This window comes from Barbus barbus, assembly GCF_936440315.1.
Source record: "Barbus barbus genome assembly, chromosome: 34".
Lineage (NCBI taxonomy): Eukaryota > Metazoa > Chordata > Actinopteri > Cypriniformes > Cyprinidae > Barbus > Barbus barbus.
In genome coordinates, this window is record NC_136762.1 from 17,576,208 (window position 1) to 17,597,684 (window position 21,477).

At 38.0% G+C, this 21,477-nt stretch overlaps 1 protein-coding gene across 2 annotated transcripts in view; it reads left to right on the plus strand.

Annotated features, from left to right (window-relative positions):
• Window positions 1-21,477, plus strand: part of LOC306854087 (S-adenosyl-L-methionine-dependent tRNA 4-demethylwyosine synthase TYW1) — a 68,013-nt gene extending 46,536 nt beyond the window's left edge. The window contains exons 14-16 of one of the 2 annotated variants that reach the window (XM_079391896.1): window positions 1,782-1,892; window positions 14,707-14,874; window positions 20,284-21,477. In XM_079391896.1, the coding sequence (XP_079248022.1) occupies window positions 1,782-1,892; window positions 14,707-14,874; window positions 20,284-20,505 (501 nt within the window). In that variant the 3' untranslated portion in view covers window positions 20,506-21,477. The remainder of the gene's footprint in view (window positions 1-1,781; window positions 1,893-14,706; window positions 14,875-20,283) is intronic. The other variant, XM_079391897.1, reaches the window with a different exon arrangement.

Consider the following 21,477-nt stretch of genomic DNA (forward strand, 5'->3'; position numbering starts at 1 on the left):
ACATACGTGAGTGCACCTGTGAAGCCAGATCCTCTCCAGCTGTTGGATTTTCTCATTGGCTTCCATCCCCTCGTCCTTCCCTGTCTTGCAAATCCGCTAGTTAGCATGGATCAGGAAGAGTGCTGACTGCGCTGACATCTGTACTTCGACAGAAACCAACCAACCGTGCGAAGACATTCGGCCTATAGGGACAGACATGGTTATTCTGAGCAATGTCAGACTGACACTCGGAGTATTTGATTGACAAGGTGCAATAACAGGAATGGGAGGCACGAGTGTCCATTATCACTCGCTGTGTTTTGTGAGGGCTTCCTCCCCTCAGGGCATCGGCGCATGAGGGTCTGTGAGTAATGATGTGGGCCGGAGCGCTCCCAACTCCGGGACCCCAGGGGCAGACACCGGAGGCTGAAGTTTGGAGAAGCCCTCTTATTAAAAAATCTGGCTCCTTTTCTCCATGTTCACCTGACTCTCTTGTCAATGATATTAAGCAATGTCAGCAAGATATTACGTTGGTGCAGTAGCTGGAAATGGAACATCCCACTTTAAGCTCTGAATTATTTGTCAGTCATGGGATGTGCTGTTTACTTCATGCCTTCAGTACCGATACATTACAAGTTTCGCTAGGCTGTCACCATCAGTAAATGTCGGTGGATTTGTTTGATTCATTTTCAAACAAACAATTACAAATTTTTTTTGTTTTGTCACTTACAGTTTTAACTTATTCACTTATACATCTCATTATTCACATTATACTTTGACTTGTATAGCAGCAGGGGTAGATTTATTAATAATAATAATAATTATTATTATTATTAAAGTTATCATTCTAATATAATTTAAATAATGATCAATATATTAATAATTATCATACATTAAATATTCAAATGTAATATTAAAATGTACTTTTATTAAAAAATAGCAATAATGTCAACAATATATATAAATGCATTTGATAAGGATTTAATAATAATAATAGTAGTAGTAATAATATTAATGTATTATTATTTAAATATCAATATTTAATTGATTTTATATAAATAATAATAATAATAAGTTAAACATAAAACTCTACTTTTATTAACAGAAACAGTAGTACGAGTAGTAACAGTAATGCCAATGATATAAATAAATTAATAATATTAAAATTTACTTTTATTGTTAACAGAAACAGTAGTAGTAATAATAAAGATAATTTAAAATATAATAACAAAATTATTATAATAATGTAAATAATATAATTTTTTTTATAATAATAATAATAATAATTATTATTATTATTTGCATATGTTTAAGTGGTATTCTTTGGGGTTTATTCTTAAGTACTTCACATTCACACAATGTTTGTTTGGGCAAAGATTTATGTAAAAAAAAAAAGTTATTTAAGTTTTGTGTAGTATGTCTCAAGAATGGCCTCTTCCTATTATTTAATCATATTTTTATATCGTCCACCCTGTGTTTTTGCAGATAATGCAGTTATGGAAAAACAAATATTGGCCACTGATTCTGTCAGTATAATTTCACAAGCAAATCCTCATTTCAGTAGTTTAAATTTAGTGAATGCTATTCCAAAGGGACAGAAATGGCTTTGTAATCTTTTTGTGCTAGATTTGTAATCTTTTTTTTTTTTCTTTTTTTTTCTCTGTTGATCGTACAGCTTCACTGAGAAATACATCAGATTATAGAAGTGGGTTCCCGATATCATTTCATATTCTCAAGCCCAGGTGCGTTGGTTTAATTAAGCAGTAATTTGACAGCACCTCCTTGTGTTTCCTCCTCTACAGCGACAGCGTACGGTGTACAGACTGACCCTGGTGAAGGCCTGGAATGTGGATGAGCTGAAGGCCTATGCAGATCTCATTGCCCTTGGACAGCCAGATTTCATCGAGGTCAAGGTATGCCTCTCACCCCCCTAATTCAGGAATGAGCCTCTAATGAGGGTCTCTGAACCCTTTTGGGGTTAACAGGTGAAGATTTATTAAGCTATTGCTGGAATCCCAAGAATTTCTAGCTAATCCTTTTTGCAGGAAAACAAGGTAATGACCAGACTCATTAAATTTGTTCTCTGTGCTAATGCATTTACCGAGAGCCAATGATTCAAGATAGGATTGATTTGGAGCGCAGATAGGATTGATTTGGAGCTCAGATAAGATACATTTGTAGCGGGAGCTACAAAATGCTGTAACTAAGGGCCCTGTGCTACAACAATTTTGGTTTGAATGGTACATTTTTAAATGATATTAAACTTTAAAAATATCCCTTTGGAATCGCTGTATCAAGTATCATTCACAATATTTTTGCATTCTGTTATGAAATATTGGTTACATGTGTATTTTCACTGAATTTAGAACAGTTTTTTTTTAGACACTGATATAGACTGAGTTCATATCACTTTATTTTATGCCAGTTAAATGAATAGTTTGTCTTAAAAATGAAAATTGTCATTTACCTATTTGTTGTTTCTGAACCTTTGTTTTCTGTAGAACACACAAGGAGAATTTTTGAAAAATGTGCAGGTCACTCTTTTCCATACAATTACAAAAGCATCAGAAAAGTGATCCATATGACTTGAGCATTAGATCCCAAGTGTTCTGCCATATGACAGCTTTGTGTAATAAAAATGGGATCCATTTGATTTGTTAAAGATTTGACTCAGAAAAATGTATTTTTGTATTAATCTAGTTATTTATTTTTTACAAATCAGTTATATTTTCTGTAATTATGACTTAAATTTCAGTCTGCTATTCAAGCAAAAAAGAACGGACTTTTAGTATACACTAAAAAATATATATTTTTAAAGTAATGGAGTATGAAACTGAGATTCTTCAAATTTTCACATTTAATTTGTGGTTTATTTGTGAAATTTACTATCTATTTCTCAGTGAAACAATTCACCACCAAATTTTTTAATGCACAATTTGTATGGACCACTTTTATAAAACATGTTTTTGTGTAATTTTTTTAAAACTTCAGTCCCTATTCATTATTTCAAGAAAAAGAGTGACCAGCACTTTCTTCAAAATCTCTGTGCTCAATACAAGAAATATGGTCATAAAGATCTGCTATAATATGAGGATAAACCAATGGTTACAGAATCATAATTATTAATTTTAATAAATGAAGAGCCATAAGTCATTACATTCAGAATGCAGTTTACGTTTCATCCCATTCCTCTAATGATCCATGAAGATCAAGTCAGTCCTCTATGAAATGCCAAGACTGTAGCTTTTAAAGTCAACTAGTGACTTTAATGGCTTTTTAATGAAATGCTAGTTTTTAATCGGTGAATAAGAGCCTCGTTCTACTTAATCAACCTGTCTTCAAGATTAATGCAATTGACTAAACTGATTAAATCTCTCCTCATCTCAGCCAGCGTTTATTTGCCTTAATGCATTTGGTGTTTGTTGACCTGTGTAATTACACTGTCCTGGTTTAATTGTACCGATCTGAACTGATTCACTCGTGACCTGATGAATCACAGACCACCACGGCATGAAATCCTCTCGGCTGAGGGACGCACATTGTTTTGTAGAGTCTCAAAGCCATTCTTCCTGTTCCTCCAGGTAGAAAAACAATTTTTCACATCTGTTAAATTACAATTTTATTCATCCTTGTTTCTCCCCTTTTTCTCCATTCAGCTGCAATTTGCAATAATTCTTCCATGTATTTCTTCCCTCCTGGACTCTTATCGTCACATTAGCAGCTTCTTTTCTAATGGAAGGAAAGGGGGGTCTGCTGCATTGAGATTCACAGAATTGCTCGTAATCTCATTACAAGTCAACAGCCAGTCATGTGACCTGTGCGCACCTGCCCCATAGGGAACCCACCTCAGCGCATTCACATTCAAAGCAGAGCCACTCCAAAGTAAAGCCGACTTTAACTATGACATGCTGTTACCTAGCAACAATAATCGCCCACTTTGATAGACCGCTGAAGGCGAGGATTTACGCCTCCTTCTGTGGTATAAAATAAAGGCCATGAAATAGCGTGAGGAAAATATTGCTGAGTTTACCCAAACAGAGGCAGGCTGTCTGAATCTCCCAGAGCCTGTGTTCACCTTTTAATGGTTCGTCAGCTCTGGGTTAAAGGGGCGAATGCCAAATGAGATTTCTGCTTCCAGTTGTTTTTTGACATATGAGCATCATGGCTTTGGTGCGTTTTGATGCAAACTTGAACTAGTTGTTCACATACTAGGTCTGAGAGTGTTTGCTTATTGTTGACAGCCCAATGCAAACAATATTTTGCTGGTTTAACAGCAAAATGGCTCAACAATAAGGATGGTACACTGATATGTAGCCATTGAAAGTGTTTTAGTCATTTGTCCTATAAGATCAGTACTGTATATTACATGTACATTTATTTTTAGGCTTTGCAAACTTTAACATTTGGCTGCAAAACTGTATTTTTTATTATGTAAAATTGTCTGGCTGGCTGACAGCTAGAATCATGAAGAATGGAGCTGTAATTGATTCTAAATTACAGACCAATTTGTGATGTGTGTGGCATGATTTTTAAATCGTTTGACACATTGTTTTACAAAAGTTTTTACATATTAAGCAACACACCAGTGTTTTCAAGACTGATAAAATCTTAAATTATTACATAAAATGGTTAACATAAAATTATTACATAAGGTTGAAGATGGCGCCGCTGTGTTCGGACGCCGTCCAGGTCGCTCCGCTAAGATTGTTTTTATTTACTTTTTTACTTAGTTTTACTTTCTATTTTACACATCTCACGTCAGCACTGATCACCTCATAACAAAGAAAACGCTTAACAAAGAAACACTTTTGGACATTGGAAACCGCTACACTAACCTGTTCCAGGACACTTTAGCCACAAATCCAGCATGGCCTCTGGAGATTCTTTGGAACGCGGAGATAAACAATAACCCTCCAAGGCGAAGGATCAAGAAACACCGCGGGAAACGCGCTGGGATTCGAGATAGACTCAGGAAAAGGGCTCACAGTCCTCCTCTTCCGAGCATTCTGCTCGCAAATGTCCAATCCTTGGATAATCAGATGGACGATCTTAGAGCCAGGATTAGTTTCCAACAGGACATAAGGGACCGTAACATCCTTTGTTTGTCCTAAACGTGGCTTTCGTCCTCGGTCCTGGACACTGCTGTAATGCCAAGTGATAACTTCTCTGTTTTTCGGACGGACAGAACAGCAGAGGCCGGTAAATCCAGGGGTGGAGGAGTGTGTTTCATGATTAACAAGAAATGGTGTGACTCCAGGAATATCTCCATTCTGTCGCATTCCTGCTCGCCTCATCTGGAACATCTTTCCATTATTTGCCGCCCATTTTATCTGCCCCGGGAGTTTTCATCGATCATAGTTACTGCTGTGTACATTCCACCACAGGCAGACACCGGCTTGGCTTTGTCTAAGCTTCACGATGTGCTCAGTGGCTACATTAACAAACATCCTGACGCTGCCTTTATCATCACGGGTCATGCCGAACTTTCATCAACATGTATCCTGTCCAACTAGAGGACCAAATACACTAGATCATTGCTACACTCAGTTCAAGAATACCTACAAAGCCAGCTCACTACTGGCTTTTGGCAAATCGGACCATGCCGCCATTTTCCTCACACCGGAATATAAACAAAGGCTCGTTCAGGATCCTCCGGTGCAGAGAGTAGTGACGCGCTGGTCCTCCCACTCAGAAGCTATGCTACAGTCGGCTCTTGATGACGTCGACTGGGACATGTTCCGGGCGAGTTCTTCTGACATCAGCGAGTTCACGGATGTAGCATTAAGCTTTGTAAACATGCTAACCGAGCAAGCTACAGAAACAAGTAAGAGCAGTAAGAGCCGCCAAACACAGATACAGAGAGAGAATTGAGTCTCATTTCCAGCTCAATGACTCTCGACCGATGTGGCAGGGACTGAGGACCATCTGCGACTTCGGAAACAAATTCTCAGTGGAGGTGAGAGCAGATCCGTTGCTGGCCGACGAGTTAAACACCTCCTTCGGCCGCTTCGATGGCAACGGCGGCGGCGCGTCTCTGCCGCCCAGCGCGTCAGCAAGCAGCGGGCAGAGCAGCGATGATCCTGTAATCACCGTGTCGGAGGATGAGGTTCGGAGGGCGCTAAAGAGAGTGAACGTCAGGAAAGCAGCCGGACCTGATGGGATAACCGGCCGTGTTCTGAGGTCCTGCGCTGATCAGCTTGCTGGTTTGTTCACTTCTATCTTTAATGAGTCCCTTGCTACCTCCGTGGTTCCCACCTCATTTAAAAAATCCGTCATAATCCCCGTGCCTAAGAACAATAAACCCTCTTGCCTGAATGACTATCGCCCAGTTGCCTTCACTTCTATAGTCATGAAGGTTTTTGAGAGACTTGTAAAGAGCCACATTTGCTCCTCCATACCTGATACTTTGGACCCTCTTTAGTTTGCCTATCGCCCAAACAGATCTACGGACGATGCCATTTCTCACGTTCTCCGCTCTTCCCTCACACACTTGGACAGCAACATTGGGAATTATGTAAGGCTGCTATTCATTGATTATAACTCAGCTTTCAACACTATAGTCCCCATCAAGCTGGCATCTAAACTCACAGACCTCGGCCTAAACTCCTCACTCTGTGACTGGATTCAAGACTTCCTCACCGGCAGACCTCAAGTGGTGAAAGTTGGCCATTTCACCTCAAACTCCATCACCCTGAACGTAAGAGTCCCACAGGGCTGTGTCCTGAGTCCCCTGCTCTACTCTCTCTACACGCATGACTGCTTGTCCTCTCACAGCTCCACATCTATTATCAAATTCGCTGACGATACTGTGGTTCTGGGCCTCATCTCCAACAATGATGAGACCGCATACTTGGATGAGGTAGAGAGACTCACATCATGGTGCCAGGACAACTGTCTCTCTCTGAACGTGAGTAAAACTAAAGAGCTGATCATGGACTTTAGGAAGAGACAGCAGCAGCCCTACACTCCTCTTATGATCAGTGGGACCCCTGTGGAGAGGGTGAGTAGCTTCAAGTACCTCGGTGTAAACACCCCCGAGAACCTGACTTGGACTACATGCATCCAAACACAGGTTAAGAAAGCCAGGCAAAGACTGTACCATCTGTGACAGCTGAGGAAATTCAGGGTCTCACCAGCAATCCTGAAAACTTTCTATTCAGGGACCATAGAAAGTGTATTGACTCAGTGCATCTCAGTGTGGTATGGAAACAGCTCCAATCAGGACTGCAAAGCACTACAGAGAGTTGTGCGCTTAGCTGAGCGCATCTCAGGGTCTGCTCTCCCCTCTCTGCAGGACATCTACCTCAAACGCTGCAAAAATAGAGCTGTCAAAATCATCAAGGACTCAAATCACCCTGGTAACCAACTATTCAATTTGCTTCCATCTGGTAAGCGCTTCCGTAGCCTGATGGCAAAAACTGAGAGACTTAGGAGGAGGTTCTTCCCCCAGGCCATCAGGCTCCTAAACTCTAACTCTGTGTCATAGCATCACTTGACTATCAATATATCTATAAGCCATTCATAATTTTTTCTACCTCATATTGCTGCTATTTAAATACCCCGTACAACTTTTTTGCACATTCTTTTGCACATTCCTGTTATTACTATTTGTCAACAACATACTGACCTGCACATTTATATTTATATTTTTTTATCTTTTATTTTATTTTTTTCTACTTTTCTTTTTCTTAATATTTGTATTCTGTATAATTGGAGCGGACCTGACTTACATTTCACTGCTGGTTATACTCTGTATAATTGTGTATGTGACGAATAAAAAATCTTGAATCTTGATAATTCTAATAATATTTCATAATATTAGTGTTTTTACTATACAAAATGTCCACCTATTTTAACTTAAAAAACTTAAAGGGTTACTCAACCCCAAAATATATTTGTTCGTCTTCGGAATACAAATTAAAGGTCCCATATTGTCAAAACTGAAATTGCCTGGCTTTTTTCATGATCACTGTGGTCTAGGGGCTATGTAACTACCATATAAATTTCAAAACAGTCAATCCACAGTAAAGTGCACACAGCCTGCATAAAGTAGCTGTGCCTTTTCACAAGCCCTTGTGACTTCTGTAAAAATGTGACATCTGAACTACTCAGTCACCGCATTCAGTCACCATCCCGAGCACAGACAACATCGCATCCATGCCATTGCTGATCAGCAACAACACGGAAACTTGTCGAAAAGGTTAACTTTAACGGATGAAACCAGATCGGCTGACCTGTAACTTTACACTCTTACTCAAAGGATGGACGATCTGACAGGATTGTTACTATGAGGTGGATCACGTCTAATATGTATAGTAAAGACAAACTCACCATGTCATGATGATGTAAATACATTTCAATTTCAGCAGGCAACTATTTTTACAGCTACATTATCATTCCAGCCACAATTAATCACAACAATGAATATACAATTACAGATCATTATATATAAATCGTCAGTTTGTTGTTTTACACACATGCACACAGAAATTATTTCATACACGTCGTAAGTCGTGAGACGCAAGAAATCTTCAGACACGCCCATAACAACAAAAGACAATACTTTATTGAACCTTTTCTGATAAGTAGTGTGCACTGCAAGCGCAAGCATTTTTGATGATCGTTTCTATCCAGTCTGTTTTATCGCATTTAACCACGGCTGTCATCGGTTTTTTGTCTGGCAGTGGCAGCAGGTATTCAATCATATTTCTAATTTGAGGCTTTATTACGTCGATTGTGGCACCCAACATCACAACAAGATGATATTTTAAGCTCCTTTATGTAGCCGAATCTGCGCTGGTTTGAATGGGCCGCCTCCAGTTCTCCCTTTGTTTTGCCTTCAGCTAGCGCTGTGACGAAATTATGACGTCAGCCCTGCATGACCCTTTTTACCTGTGGTCAGCCTAGTCGTGCGTCACTCAGAAAACAACAGGCCAATCAGGAGAGAGGCTCATGAGTATTAATTAGACAGGCCAAAATCGACCTGTTCTTAGCAGAGCTCTTGAGAGAAGAGCTGTAAAAATATATTGAGATGGCTTTTGGTAATTATACAGCAAATATATATTCTTAAGGACATCAGAACCTAAAGTAAAACTCCAGAAAGGTGTACAATATGGGACCTTTAAGATATTTTTGATGCATTCTGACAGCTCTCTGACCCTCCCATATACAGCAATGTAATAATCACGATCAACATCCAGAAACGTAGCAAGGAGATCGTGATTATTACAGTGCTGTCTATGGGAGGGTCAGAGAGCTGTCAGAATGCATCAAAAATATCGTAATTTGTTCCGAAGACTAACAAAGCTTTTACAGGTTTGGAACGACATGGGGCTTAATGACAAAATTTTCATTTTGTGGTGGAGTAACCCAGTTCAGTTGCTGCCTAAAATCAACTTGGCTGTACAAGTCATTTCAAGCTAAATTACATTAAACAGACTTCAAAATCAAGTTGAAATATCAACTTATTTTGAGTGAAATTAATGTAAAAACATAAGCTGCCATGATTTACTGATCATATAATTTTTACAGTGTGTTTTTGATCAAATAAATGCAGCCTTGGTGAGTATCAGAGACTTATTGTGTGTGTGCACCAAAAGCGAAGCGAATGTTCGTATTGCGTTATCACTCTAGATTACTCGCGGGATATGTTTTGTGTCACTCGTGCAAATAAAAACATAATGCTCTCCTTCATTTTCTGATACAACCGGAAGTGTTAATAAGCTTTTCGCTTATTGGCTTGCGTGACAATTTCAACTTGCGTGGAAGATGCGATTGAGGCGTATATCATGTTCGCAGCAATCGCTTTGCCCAATTGGTTTCTGTCGCCCCGTGCAAATTGCAGTGTATTTGCATCTTTGCATTGACTTTGTATGTAATCTACTTTGTATCTATAATTAAATTAGCTTTTGGTATGCACACCATTAAGAGTCCAAAACATCAAAAATTCTTACTAACCACAAACTTTTGAATGGTAGTGTGTGTACATATTTTAACATTTTTAAATATATATTAAATAATGCATATAAAAATTTGATCTCATCAGAAGATTTTGATGCAAGTTTTCCGCTAGTCAATCATTTTGCTATATGGGAAGCATGAAGCTAAGATCAGCTGAGATAAATCTGTTAAAGTGCTTTCTCTGAAAAAGGTGATGATTTTGTTTGTGTCTGGATTGCATTTTTAGTAGACCTTTTATCAGTTCATGTATTTCTTGGGAATCGAACCCATGAGCCCCATGAATTTAACACATTAGCAGTCATCCAACCACCCTTAAGACAACCCTTTTTACTAGCCACACTTTTAAAAGTCACACTTTTTATACTTTTACACTTACATTTCCCTTTAATTAGACAAATGATGCTTTATTCATGCCAAGAGCCAGACAACAAGTTTCTTCTAGCAATGAGACATGGTTTATGTGTAGCCAGACATCAAATTTCCTAACATCTCATTTACTTCTATAGGACACCAGTGACCCAGTCATCAAACCGCTGGCAGCGGCAGCATTTGTTTTGTGTGCGTTTGGCCACTTTTATGGACGTGAAACAGAGTGGTGATATATGCGGAGGGTAATTAAGTTTGGTGGTAGCCGAGCAAGTTTGATATGTTTCTGTGAGTTATGAAGGCGTTTAGCCCCCTCCAGCTGTTTGGCCCCACAGTAATTACAGCGTCCAACAGCTGCTCTTACCCCTCACATTTACCAACACCTTTGTGTGTGTCTTTATTTTATTCCTGCAGGATCTGATAGACCTGCTGCACTCTCCTTGTGAGAGGTTTACTCTGTCAGACAACATATGTTTTTCATTGTTGTCTATTTCCATGTTTTATAAAAAATAAAAATAATTATTTGTACACTCTAAAAAAAAATGCTGGGTTAAATACAACCCAGTGCTGGGTAAAATATGGATGAACTGTTGAAAACAACCCAGCATGTGTTCTGTCCAATATTTACCCAGCATTTTTTAGAGTGTATGTGTGCATTAAGTTGTGCACAAGGACATGATTTAAAAAGACTTTTTTTTATTAATTCTATAATGTTTTGTCTAAATAAATAAATTACAAAAACAATAAAAATTAATATCAGTCTCTGTAAATACTAAAAGTGCAAAATTTATGCATCACAATGTTATAATGTACAGTATGAAAAATGGATATTCATTTAGAAATTTGTCAAAGATTGCATCTAACAGTAATATAAATTATTAGTGTTTTTAAAGATCAATTTTCTGTTTGTTCGATGATGGCAAAGCTAATCTAAATATAAAAAGATAAATATTAAATATTTACAGAGCCCTGTACATGACGTGGTCAAAAATATATTAAGAATTTATTCCATTGTTTTATTTATAATTTGCCTTGTTTTATTAATTCCCTTATTTTAATAATTTGCTACCCCGTTTTAGTTCATTCATTTAAGAATTTGAAAATTAAGAATTTGTTCCCACAACTGAATTTGTTCCCTTGTTTTAGTAAATCGTGGCCGCATTGTACTCATTTTTTCCCTTGTTTTTATTTAGTTAAAACAAGGGAACAAATTTATATGTGGCAAATTCTTAATTCGTGACCACAATTTCATGGGAATGAATTCTTAAAGTCATGGTCACATTATTTATACATACATACATACATACATACATACATACATACATACATACATACATACATACATACATACATACATACATACATACATACATATATATATATATATATATATATATATATATATATATATATATATATATATATATATATATATATATATATATAATTTCATGTTATGTACAGTGCTCTGTGAATTTCCAATATAAATTTATAGAATATATATATAGTATATTTTAATTATAGAAGTGAAAAAATACAAATTGATAGGGCACTAATATATTGTGCATGCAATAAAATGTAATAATACAAATTGCATTTGTAGTCTTACACCATGAAAGGTAGAGACATTCTTGTGTAATGTGAAGTCATTCCCGTTCCTCTCCAGTGCTGAGCAATCATCCTCTTTGGGCGTTATCGATCAAATCATTATTCCTGCACAATTAGAGCGTCTCAGAGGTGTTAGTCTCGACACAAAGATGGACAAGCCTGCGCTGGGCTCCCAAATTATCTCCACCTTAGTTATTCAAGAGGTTAGACGTTTGAGGACACAACTGAGATCAAACTGCCTAACTTTTGGATGATGCTATTAGTGCATCATTCACGCACCACTAATTTCTTTTGCTTTAATCCCACATGAAATTAGATTATTTTTCATAGCGCTTTTATCAATTCACCTTTCTTTGTATAAACGTTTGGTTGGCTTTTTAGAATCCAATTGTTGGTCTATGACAGGAAATCTGTAGTATTGTTAGTTTGGCATGGACGGGCTGGAGAAATGCTCTCACTTTCCTAGCCCCATTGATTTATCAGTGCATTTCTGCAGGTGATCATTATTCTCTATGGCTACAGAGCAGCCAGATAAGAGTTGGGCTCATTAATTCTGTGCCAGACTGGGAATATCAGCTTTGGACATCAGCCACGGCCCACAAGACTGAAGTGAGGAAGGCAAGAATCTCGTCCTTTCATTTCCATTGTCCTCTCCATCCTCAGAGAGGAATGTGATGTGTTGAGACGGTAATAGAGCCATAATGCAATATAATACTTATCTGCTTATCCCTGTATACCTTATATCTGAAAAGACTATAGTGCATTAAAACACATGAAGAACAACCAGTTTAATTTGTTTTAATTTGAATTATAAAATTAAACTAACTTAAAATATTACCAAAGTAATAATATTTTTTTAGAAAGTGAGAAATCTGTAGCTTAACATTTAGACAGAGCATAAAAACATGTGACCATCTTGCAAATGAACTAATATATAATACAATATATATATATATATATATATATATATATATATATATATATATATATATATATATATATATATATATATATATATATATATATATATATATATATATATATATATATTAGTAATTATAATATAACATAATTGCTACAAAATAATACTAAAAACTATATATAATAATAATAATAATAGAAATACTGATAAGAAACAAAATATTAATAAAATGTTAATAATTACTATAATATATAATATACATCTAATAATTACATCTGATAATATATAATGTATATTAATTACTACAAATTAATACTACAATATATAATAATAATAATAGTAATGGGCATTATAAATTATGAATTATAAAGTAATATTAAGAAATAAAATTATAAAAACAAAAATTTGTTATTATTACCATTACTATTATTATTCATAAGTAAAATGATCATTACATTATTGTCAAAATACAGAAATTAAATGAAACTAATTAAAATTCAGTTTTGGATATTCATTATCAGACAGTTGCACAAATCATCTGTCAGTTATGAAAGAAACTATTAAACAGTTTCTAATTATGAATATTTTTATTTATACTTATACATAATTGTAAGCCACTGGCTTCAGGTAAATGGAGATGTAGGAAATTCTGTATTAATCATTCCCTTACATGATGCCTCTTGTGATTTATTTAATGAATTATTGCACTCAGTATTCATATTATTTAGAATTAATTTGCTTTTAATTTGGCCTTGTGGTGTGTTTGTTCCTGAACCATTTATACCACTGATGCGTTGTTTACAGTTATGATGCATCTGATATCTCTTTCACATGACGTCTCTTTTTTTTTTTTTTTTTTTTTGATTCAACTGCTCTATCAAATGTCTGGCGTAATAGAGTGCTAACAGCTCAGCATGATGAAGACTGAAATAAGATAAAGCCTCACCAAATGGGTTTTCACTCTATCACAGGATGAGTAATGTCTTTTCAACAGCACAGCTACTCCTACACACAAGCAGACCCCTGCATGAACTAATGCTGGCCACACCACAAATGAGGCCGGTTTTCGTCCAGCGGTGATGTGTCACTTACTCGGTTGCCAAGGATTATTAATGACTACTTTTCATGATGTGTGTAGGTTCAAACGGAGTACGTGACCTGACTTGACACCACTTTGTTTCAGTATCCAATCAGACATCAGCGTTCATGATGACAGAAATTGTATTAATGTAAACTGAATTTGCATTTCCAGCATGTGGTGGACGCAGCCCTCGTAGCCGCGTTCGTCCTGATCACAGCAGCATCTATGAGGTGTGATGTGAACAGTTCTGTCGTGTGCGTGTGTGTAGGAGTTGAATGAGATGATCTGGCTGTCTCAGTCTCCGTCATCCATAGAAAATCCAAATCAGCCTCCACGCGCCGGGGTGTCTTTGGGCTGTGTGCGCCGATATGATTCAGAGTGTTTTTGTGTTCCTTTTTGTACAGAGAGGCACAGTTAAATAAAAAAAATTCAAAGAGTCAGGGCAATATCAGCTGTATCTGAAAAGTTTGATTGTGAATATTTTAAATGAAAGCTACCAGAGGGAGTGTTACAGTGATTTTATTGCTTTTATGAAATGTCGTCATCACTAATATGATAAAAAAAAAAAAGTCCAATATTGTCATGTTATGGCCAATAATCGATTGTAAGTCCGTCGATCGGAGGCAGCGACGGACTTGCATACCTATCTAATAAGACAAACCCAATAAAAACTCTGTCTGTTTTATGTTGGTACATTTATGATGAGATTTTATCATGCTGTGTTTGTGACTTAGACAATTTAAATGTCCCATTTTACAGTTTTGTCCCTCTTGTCTCTTTGCCTGTCTAGGGAGTGACATACTGTGGCGAGAGCTCAGCCAGTAGCCTGACAATGGCCAACGTACCCTGGCACGAGGAGGTCGTCTACTTCGTGCAGCAGCTTGCCAACCTGCTCCCAGACTATGAAATTGCCTGCGAACACGAGCACTCCAACTGTCTGTTACTCGCACACCACAAGGTAACCCTGAACAGACATGCTGTTCATAGCTGCTGTTCTACTCCTGCATTGCGTTTCGTAGAAACGGAGCTCATACTGTAATTTCCTTTGTCCGACTTAAACCACTTAAAGCTGTTACAAATGAAGACACCACTGCCATTTCTGTAAATGTTATTGAAAAAGTGTTGATATGGGCACTTGCATTAAACTGCCATTCAGGTGAAGGGTTAAACCTTCCTTCCTGCATTTTTATGCTGTCTCCTGACACAGCGCTAGTCATTCTTACAGCTACTCTTGTTTTACATTTGTTTCTTGTGACAGCTTCTCTAATGGTTTGCGTGGGCAGCGAGCCCTTACCAGCGCTCTTCTCTCACAAACAAAAAACATATTTGTGCAAGTGTTAGGCCTATATGGTGCTTCAATATCCTTTTATGACTTGCTGTTTGTATTCTCAAATCAACTACCATAAATTTCTGCATGTGATTCTATGGTGAATATTTCCATTCTAACACACAATGGGGTATTTCATTTACTAAGAAACATAAAGCCTTGTGTGCTTTCCCTGTTTAAAAACATCTGAAAGCAGTTTTTTAGGTGGTGTTTGCTGGTTTTAGAAGGGTTCTGCGGCCAGGCTGGGAAAAATTATCTGAAGACCTGCTTAGCCTGACTGGGAGACCATCTTAAACCTGATAAAGACTTGCAGAGCGTCGTCATTTACTCACCCTCATGTCCTTTCAAACTGTATTACAATCTGAAGAATGTTTCAGCTGCTTTTGTCCATATTATGAGAATCAATAGAGTCCAAAATCTTTAAATGATAAAATGGCTAAGATGGTCAAATTAATCAGTACAGTTTGACTTTTGAAGTGACCCAACCACTTTGTATTATGAACATATCGAAATACACATTCATACACAGACTTCATCAAATATGGGTACGTTTTATCGCTGGTAAGTCATGTACTCATGATGCAGGACAGGACAATAATTTTTTTTTCACTCATATTGATACCCTTGACAATGTTTTAAACCAAGTTTTTGTTTTTTGTTTTTTTGGGAAAATGGGTCTTTTAGTTAAATTTCTTTAGTTCTGTTTTAACATGTAATATCTCAAGTATGGTTTTCTCTATGAAAATAACTAAAGAAGCTAGCATGAAACAAACATATTTGTTAAACATCAAACCTCATTGATTCTTGCGCATCATGTAAACAAATGTCATAAGGTGTGACCGCTAGGCAAGGCTTGATGTTAGTACATGGAGTCATTTAACACAACTTTTATGTCCTTTTTGGAGTGTGAAAGTTTTGGACCCCATTGACTTTCACAATATATAATAATATAACGTTCAAAATATCATCTTTTATGAGGGTATAAAAAGGTAAAATATCATCTTTCATAAGTAAATTACAGAATTTTCATTTTCTGGTGAACTATTGCTTTAATGTTTTTCATTCTTTATTATTCTTTATTTAAAATGTGGACTAAGGAAACATTTTTCACTCTGTATCTGACCCAGTTAACTCTATATTGTGCTTTGAAATACTGTTATGGAACAATTCGAAATGTACATGATTTTTGACACCCCTCCTGAGCTTTTTTTTTTTCTTGCAGTAGCGAATGTCTAATACTGCCCCAGATATTTCTTGTCCTCTCATTTCCATGCTGTTTACTTCCTTACTTGATTTCTAAATATCCAATTTATTCATTCTGCTTCCTCTTTCTCTTCAGGTGTGGAGAGCACTCTTACGTGTAATAAGGGACTGTAACTGCATGTGTCCACCCGTTTTTAAAACCCCTCCATTCATTTCTTGCCTCATCATGCAGAGCTACAAACACGACGGCTGTAAATGAGCTGCAGTTTTGGAGAGTCGTAGTCATTGTGAGTGCCCAGAGCAACCTCCACTCAAGCCCACACAGGCATGAGAAGGTGCTCGGTCCTCTACTGCCTTAGCATCAAGTGTTTGGAAACAAGGCGAAGAGGTTTGTTGGTGGGCAGCTTAGGAGGCTGGATGCGAGACCTATGAAGATAGTGTGCCAATACAGTAATAACTGCAACAAAAGATTAATGAAGGACTTTTCACATGCGTGTGGTTTGTTGGACGAAGATTTTACAGCCCTTCAGCCTCCTCATGCCATTATGAACCAATTAATATGGTTAGATGGATGATGTCACTCCTTGTGGGTGGAGCTGCATCTCATGATTCACCGAGGAAGATGCTTTAGGGTGTAATGTGTGAACTTCAAACGCAAACCCCCATTTTATCCAAATGATCCTGACTTTTTTGCAGTCTTCGGCAGTCATACCGTCTTGCTTCTGCGTCCCAGCACTCAAGAACCGAGCCGCTTTGCCTTCCTCTGCAAGGTTTTTGTCCCTGCTTTATGCATGTTAAAGAGCTCTCTTTGCATTGCCTGTGACAGACATCTAAATGAAAAGGCATTGAATTTGATGTGAAAATTAATTCCTCACCACATCACCTCCAACCGCACAGGGACTCACTCTTGGTTTCTGTTCGGCTAGGCCATGACTCAAGAGGGTGCTAAAAAGGCCCATTGTTCCTGTAATAAGAAGCCATTATTCACATTGGACCTTGGAAGGCCACCGACTGTATTTCATTGCATTGACTTTGTTTAGCTGCCGCATTCGTTTTTTTCTTATTTTAGGGTTGCAAACATTCGCCCTTTATCTGCGGTGTTCTTGACAATGTAAGACCCTCTGAATGAATTTACAACTCTTCGCTGTTTGGAGCTGACAGCTTATATTTTCATAAAGTTAGAGCGCTGCGTCCTCATAAAGCTCTTCGTATCTCTCCATGTTCTGAGCTAGAGGAAGAAGGAAATTAAAGCATGTAAAGCAGGGTTAAACGAGGATTTAAATCCATCAAGTGTTTTATAAGTAGAAGAAGCTTGATTTTCTAAAATGTCCTGTGATATTCTGGTCAGTAGATATTAATCTGTATCCTCTTTCGATGTAAGTCTTTGGGATATTTTCTCCCTTTTATCATCCTAATAATTTAGAATAGTAGCACATTTCTATTCAGCAAACAGAACAGTTTAGTTATTCATGTTCATAACACAAACTGTGTAGAGCAAGTTGTGCACCTAAATTTAGTATTTCAGGTTTGCTTACAGCCCTAAGTATGAGCAATAGTAATAGAGATGTTTGCCTTAGCAAGCACTACTAATAAGAGACGTAGCCTTGAAGCATGTTGCATGTTTTAAAAAGCCTTCACTGGCGTTATGAACATTCATTAATTCATAAACAAGATTACCCATTTAAACTTTAAAGTCCCTATAGTCTCTCAGTAACTACACCAGACTGTAGAGCCCCCGCCGCACACCGTACAGACAAGACCATCATTAATTTTGGGGGATGCTTATAATGAAAGAGGGGCTGCAATCTGTGTTGGGTGATGTGGCATCCCAAAACCACATTTGCATAGTGACTTCATATGTTTAGTGCTCCCAGTTAGCTGTGCAGAAGCAATTTTACAAATGAATGAAGCCTTAAAGTGCACTCTCTCAATAACATGGCCATCTGTTGGCATGGCAGATGTGGATAGTCTTGTACTCCGAAAATAAAAGGACTGCCAGTTTCCCTCGCTTACGTTTCCATTAAATTGAACAGTCCTTTTTAAAATTAACTGGAATTCCCAACACAATTTGCGAGAGAGATGAGCGATTTGGATTATTGCTGTCACCTTACTCAGTTGTTACTGGTGTAAATAATCTAGTAGCAATGCTATTTTTAGTTACTTCCAAACACCTTGTTTCCTACTGTGAGTATTGTAGGAGAACTCTGAGCCAAACTGCATGTGTGTAAGATTGACAAGGAGGGGAAAAGATCTTTAAAGCAGTTGGGGATGTATCCTTGGCCTTCCCGGAGAGATGAGTTTGGCCCCATGGGAGCCTTCATCTTCTGAGTGCTGAGTATCTGTGAGAAGGCTATGGAGTGATTCACCTCAGCAAATTTCTTAGTAATGAAAACATGCAGCTAAGGAAGACGGTTCTCCAGAGGATGCAAACTGCTTAAGGCCTTACAGACTGACTGCAGAGATGGCTTTTGAGGCTGCCTCTAGGAAGCTTCAGGTAAGCAGCTAAACAGAGGTAATATGACACAAGGACAAAGATCACATACTTGGCACTGCACTAAGAGGAAGTGGTGGCCTTGGGGTTTTCAGTAGTGGGAATGTATGTTTGCTTCTCAGCAAGTGACCAGGTTTTCTTTGAAGCAGCGGCCAGCTTTCAGCAAGTTGGACAATGGTTGTCTTCAAGAGAGCCTGTGGTGGTTTGATCCACTCTTGACATCTTTGTTAGTTTGGACAGAGTTCTTCGGGAACTGTCCAAGCAACAACTTTGCAGCAGCTAAGACTTCTTATTCCAAGTTCTTCTCTGGTTCCTCAAGTCTTGACTTGAAAGCATGCTTCCCTTGAAAGAGTTATTCTTACTTTCAAGACTTGACTTTCACTTTGAAATGCTTTTCCCTGGACCCTAATCTCCAGCAACTCAATCAGGCACATCGGCAATGTCCTCAGAGCAAAATATACTACAGCTGAATTGATTTTGTGGCAGTGAGGAGGTCTTGAAAATAAAGAGCATGTTGAGAGATGGGAGGAACAGGAGCCTGGCGCCTATAGCTGATTGCATCACCATGCTGAGCATGGATCACAGTACAGCATCTCATCAGTGCAGTGTGAAATGTAATCAGTGCAGCTCCCCACTAGGATTCTTTATGCCTGTGTGTTGGAGAATGGTTTAAAGGTGCTGATGGAAATTGATTAAATGTATAGGGTGGGAAAACAAGCAGAACTAAGATGCGCCTACACCCTGACATAGAACCAAAGCTTGAGAGTCAAGATTGGGTAAGATTGATTGAAACACAAGGTTTGCTTGAAAGGTCTGGATGGAGACCACAGGTCCTGCATCTCAACTCGATGTGCAAGTTTGTGAGTTCATCACAAGCTGCACCCCAAATGACATTCTTGATGTGGGCCCTGCCACCTTCTACACTTGTCTTGAAGATTGCAGGGTGTCCCGTTTGATATCTTTTGATTCTGAAGAGTGCCTAGTTTGCAGCTTCACTCTTGAGGTACTGGCATTTCAAGTATGAACTTGAAAAAGGACTTAAAGGACTGACGGTGTTATTTGGGACTGTGTCATTAAAGACTACGAACTCTGTTCTCCGAAAGCAACTTCCTTTGGCCTCTTCCTCTGATTTGCACCTGTCTTGGGGTTTAGTATCAGAGCTTTGCCCAGTTGGCTGTGTACATGCTTGGAAAACACCATCAGTCCTCATTAGTCAAAGTGAACACCTGTCAGGCAGGGAGACTCGGTCCAATCTTCACCTGTGTATCCGTTTTTTTGTGTGTTATTTATCAATGCTGTATCACCTGCTGCCTTTCTTACCTCTTTTCTTTCTTGTGTGTCTGCAGTTCAAAGTCGATGGGGAGTGGTGGACGTGGATTGACTACGAACGCTTCCATAAGCTCATTCAGGAATACGAGGAGAGTGGGGGCACCAAGAGCTTCTCAGCGATGGACTATATGGCCAAGACCCCCAGCTGGGCCATTTTTGGGGCCCGAGAGAGGGGATTTGACCCCTTGGACACACGCTTCCAGAGAAAGAATAAGACCAAAGATATATCAGGGTGCTGATGTTACTTTTGCATTCCTACTTTATGTCTGTAGGGGAATTTGTATTTTTAATGAATGGAATGGATGACCTGATTGACTGCACCCATAGATTAAGACTTTTCTTTTTATTATTTTAGCCAAGGCTCAGTTTGCTCTCCAAGACTTGCCTTAGGGATGAAATTCTGGTTAGTATATACTTGCAGATACTTGACAACTCTTTTTTCTTACTGTTTTAATGAATGTTAGCTGCTGTTTTTAGCTATGATCACAGTAATAAAGAATTTAATTCCCAAGTCCTGTTCACTCTGAGCTCTGTATCTAATAGCTCTGGTAAGAAAACCATCAGCAGGACAGACCGGAAGAACAAGTGACTTGAATTTAAGGCTTCATTTACTCATACCACCTTAGGGTCTAAATTTAGAGCACACAAGAGAAAAATATCACTATAGTTAACTACGTTAATAACATGTCACCTCAAACTGTGATTTGTGCGTTCTTTTAGATGTTTAGAGGGCAGTTGAGTCAGATGGGACTTTGAATGGAGCAGTTCTTACGGATTGGCCCATGATACAGCTGAAAGCTATTTGGAATCAGAACTGCCCCATAAATATCTCTGTAACAACCACTCAAGACATTGAAATGTGAAATGTGCAGTTCTTACCTTTTGCATTGTCTTATTGTTTTTTTGTCTTGGGTATTTCTGCACATTTGACGGATGTGTTGACGGATTACATCAAGTCAAATGTCACTGCACGTTTGTGTTTGTATTATTTTGTCATACTTTGCATTTTTTTGTTTTGCAAAATGTTGTAATGCAGTTATGAACCTGATGTTTGTGCTTTATTGGGTTACACTGATATTGTGAATACACCCAAAAGGTATCTTCAAACTGCTTTTGTTATTCATATACATGTGCGTTGGAAATGAAATTGAGTTTTTTTGTAGCTGCTATCTTGGTGTCTTATTAAAACTGTCTTTTATGGTGTTATACAG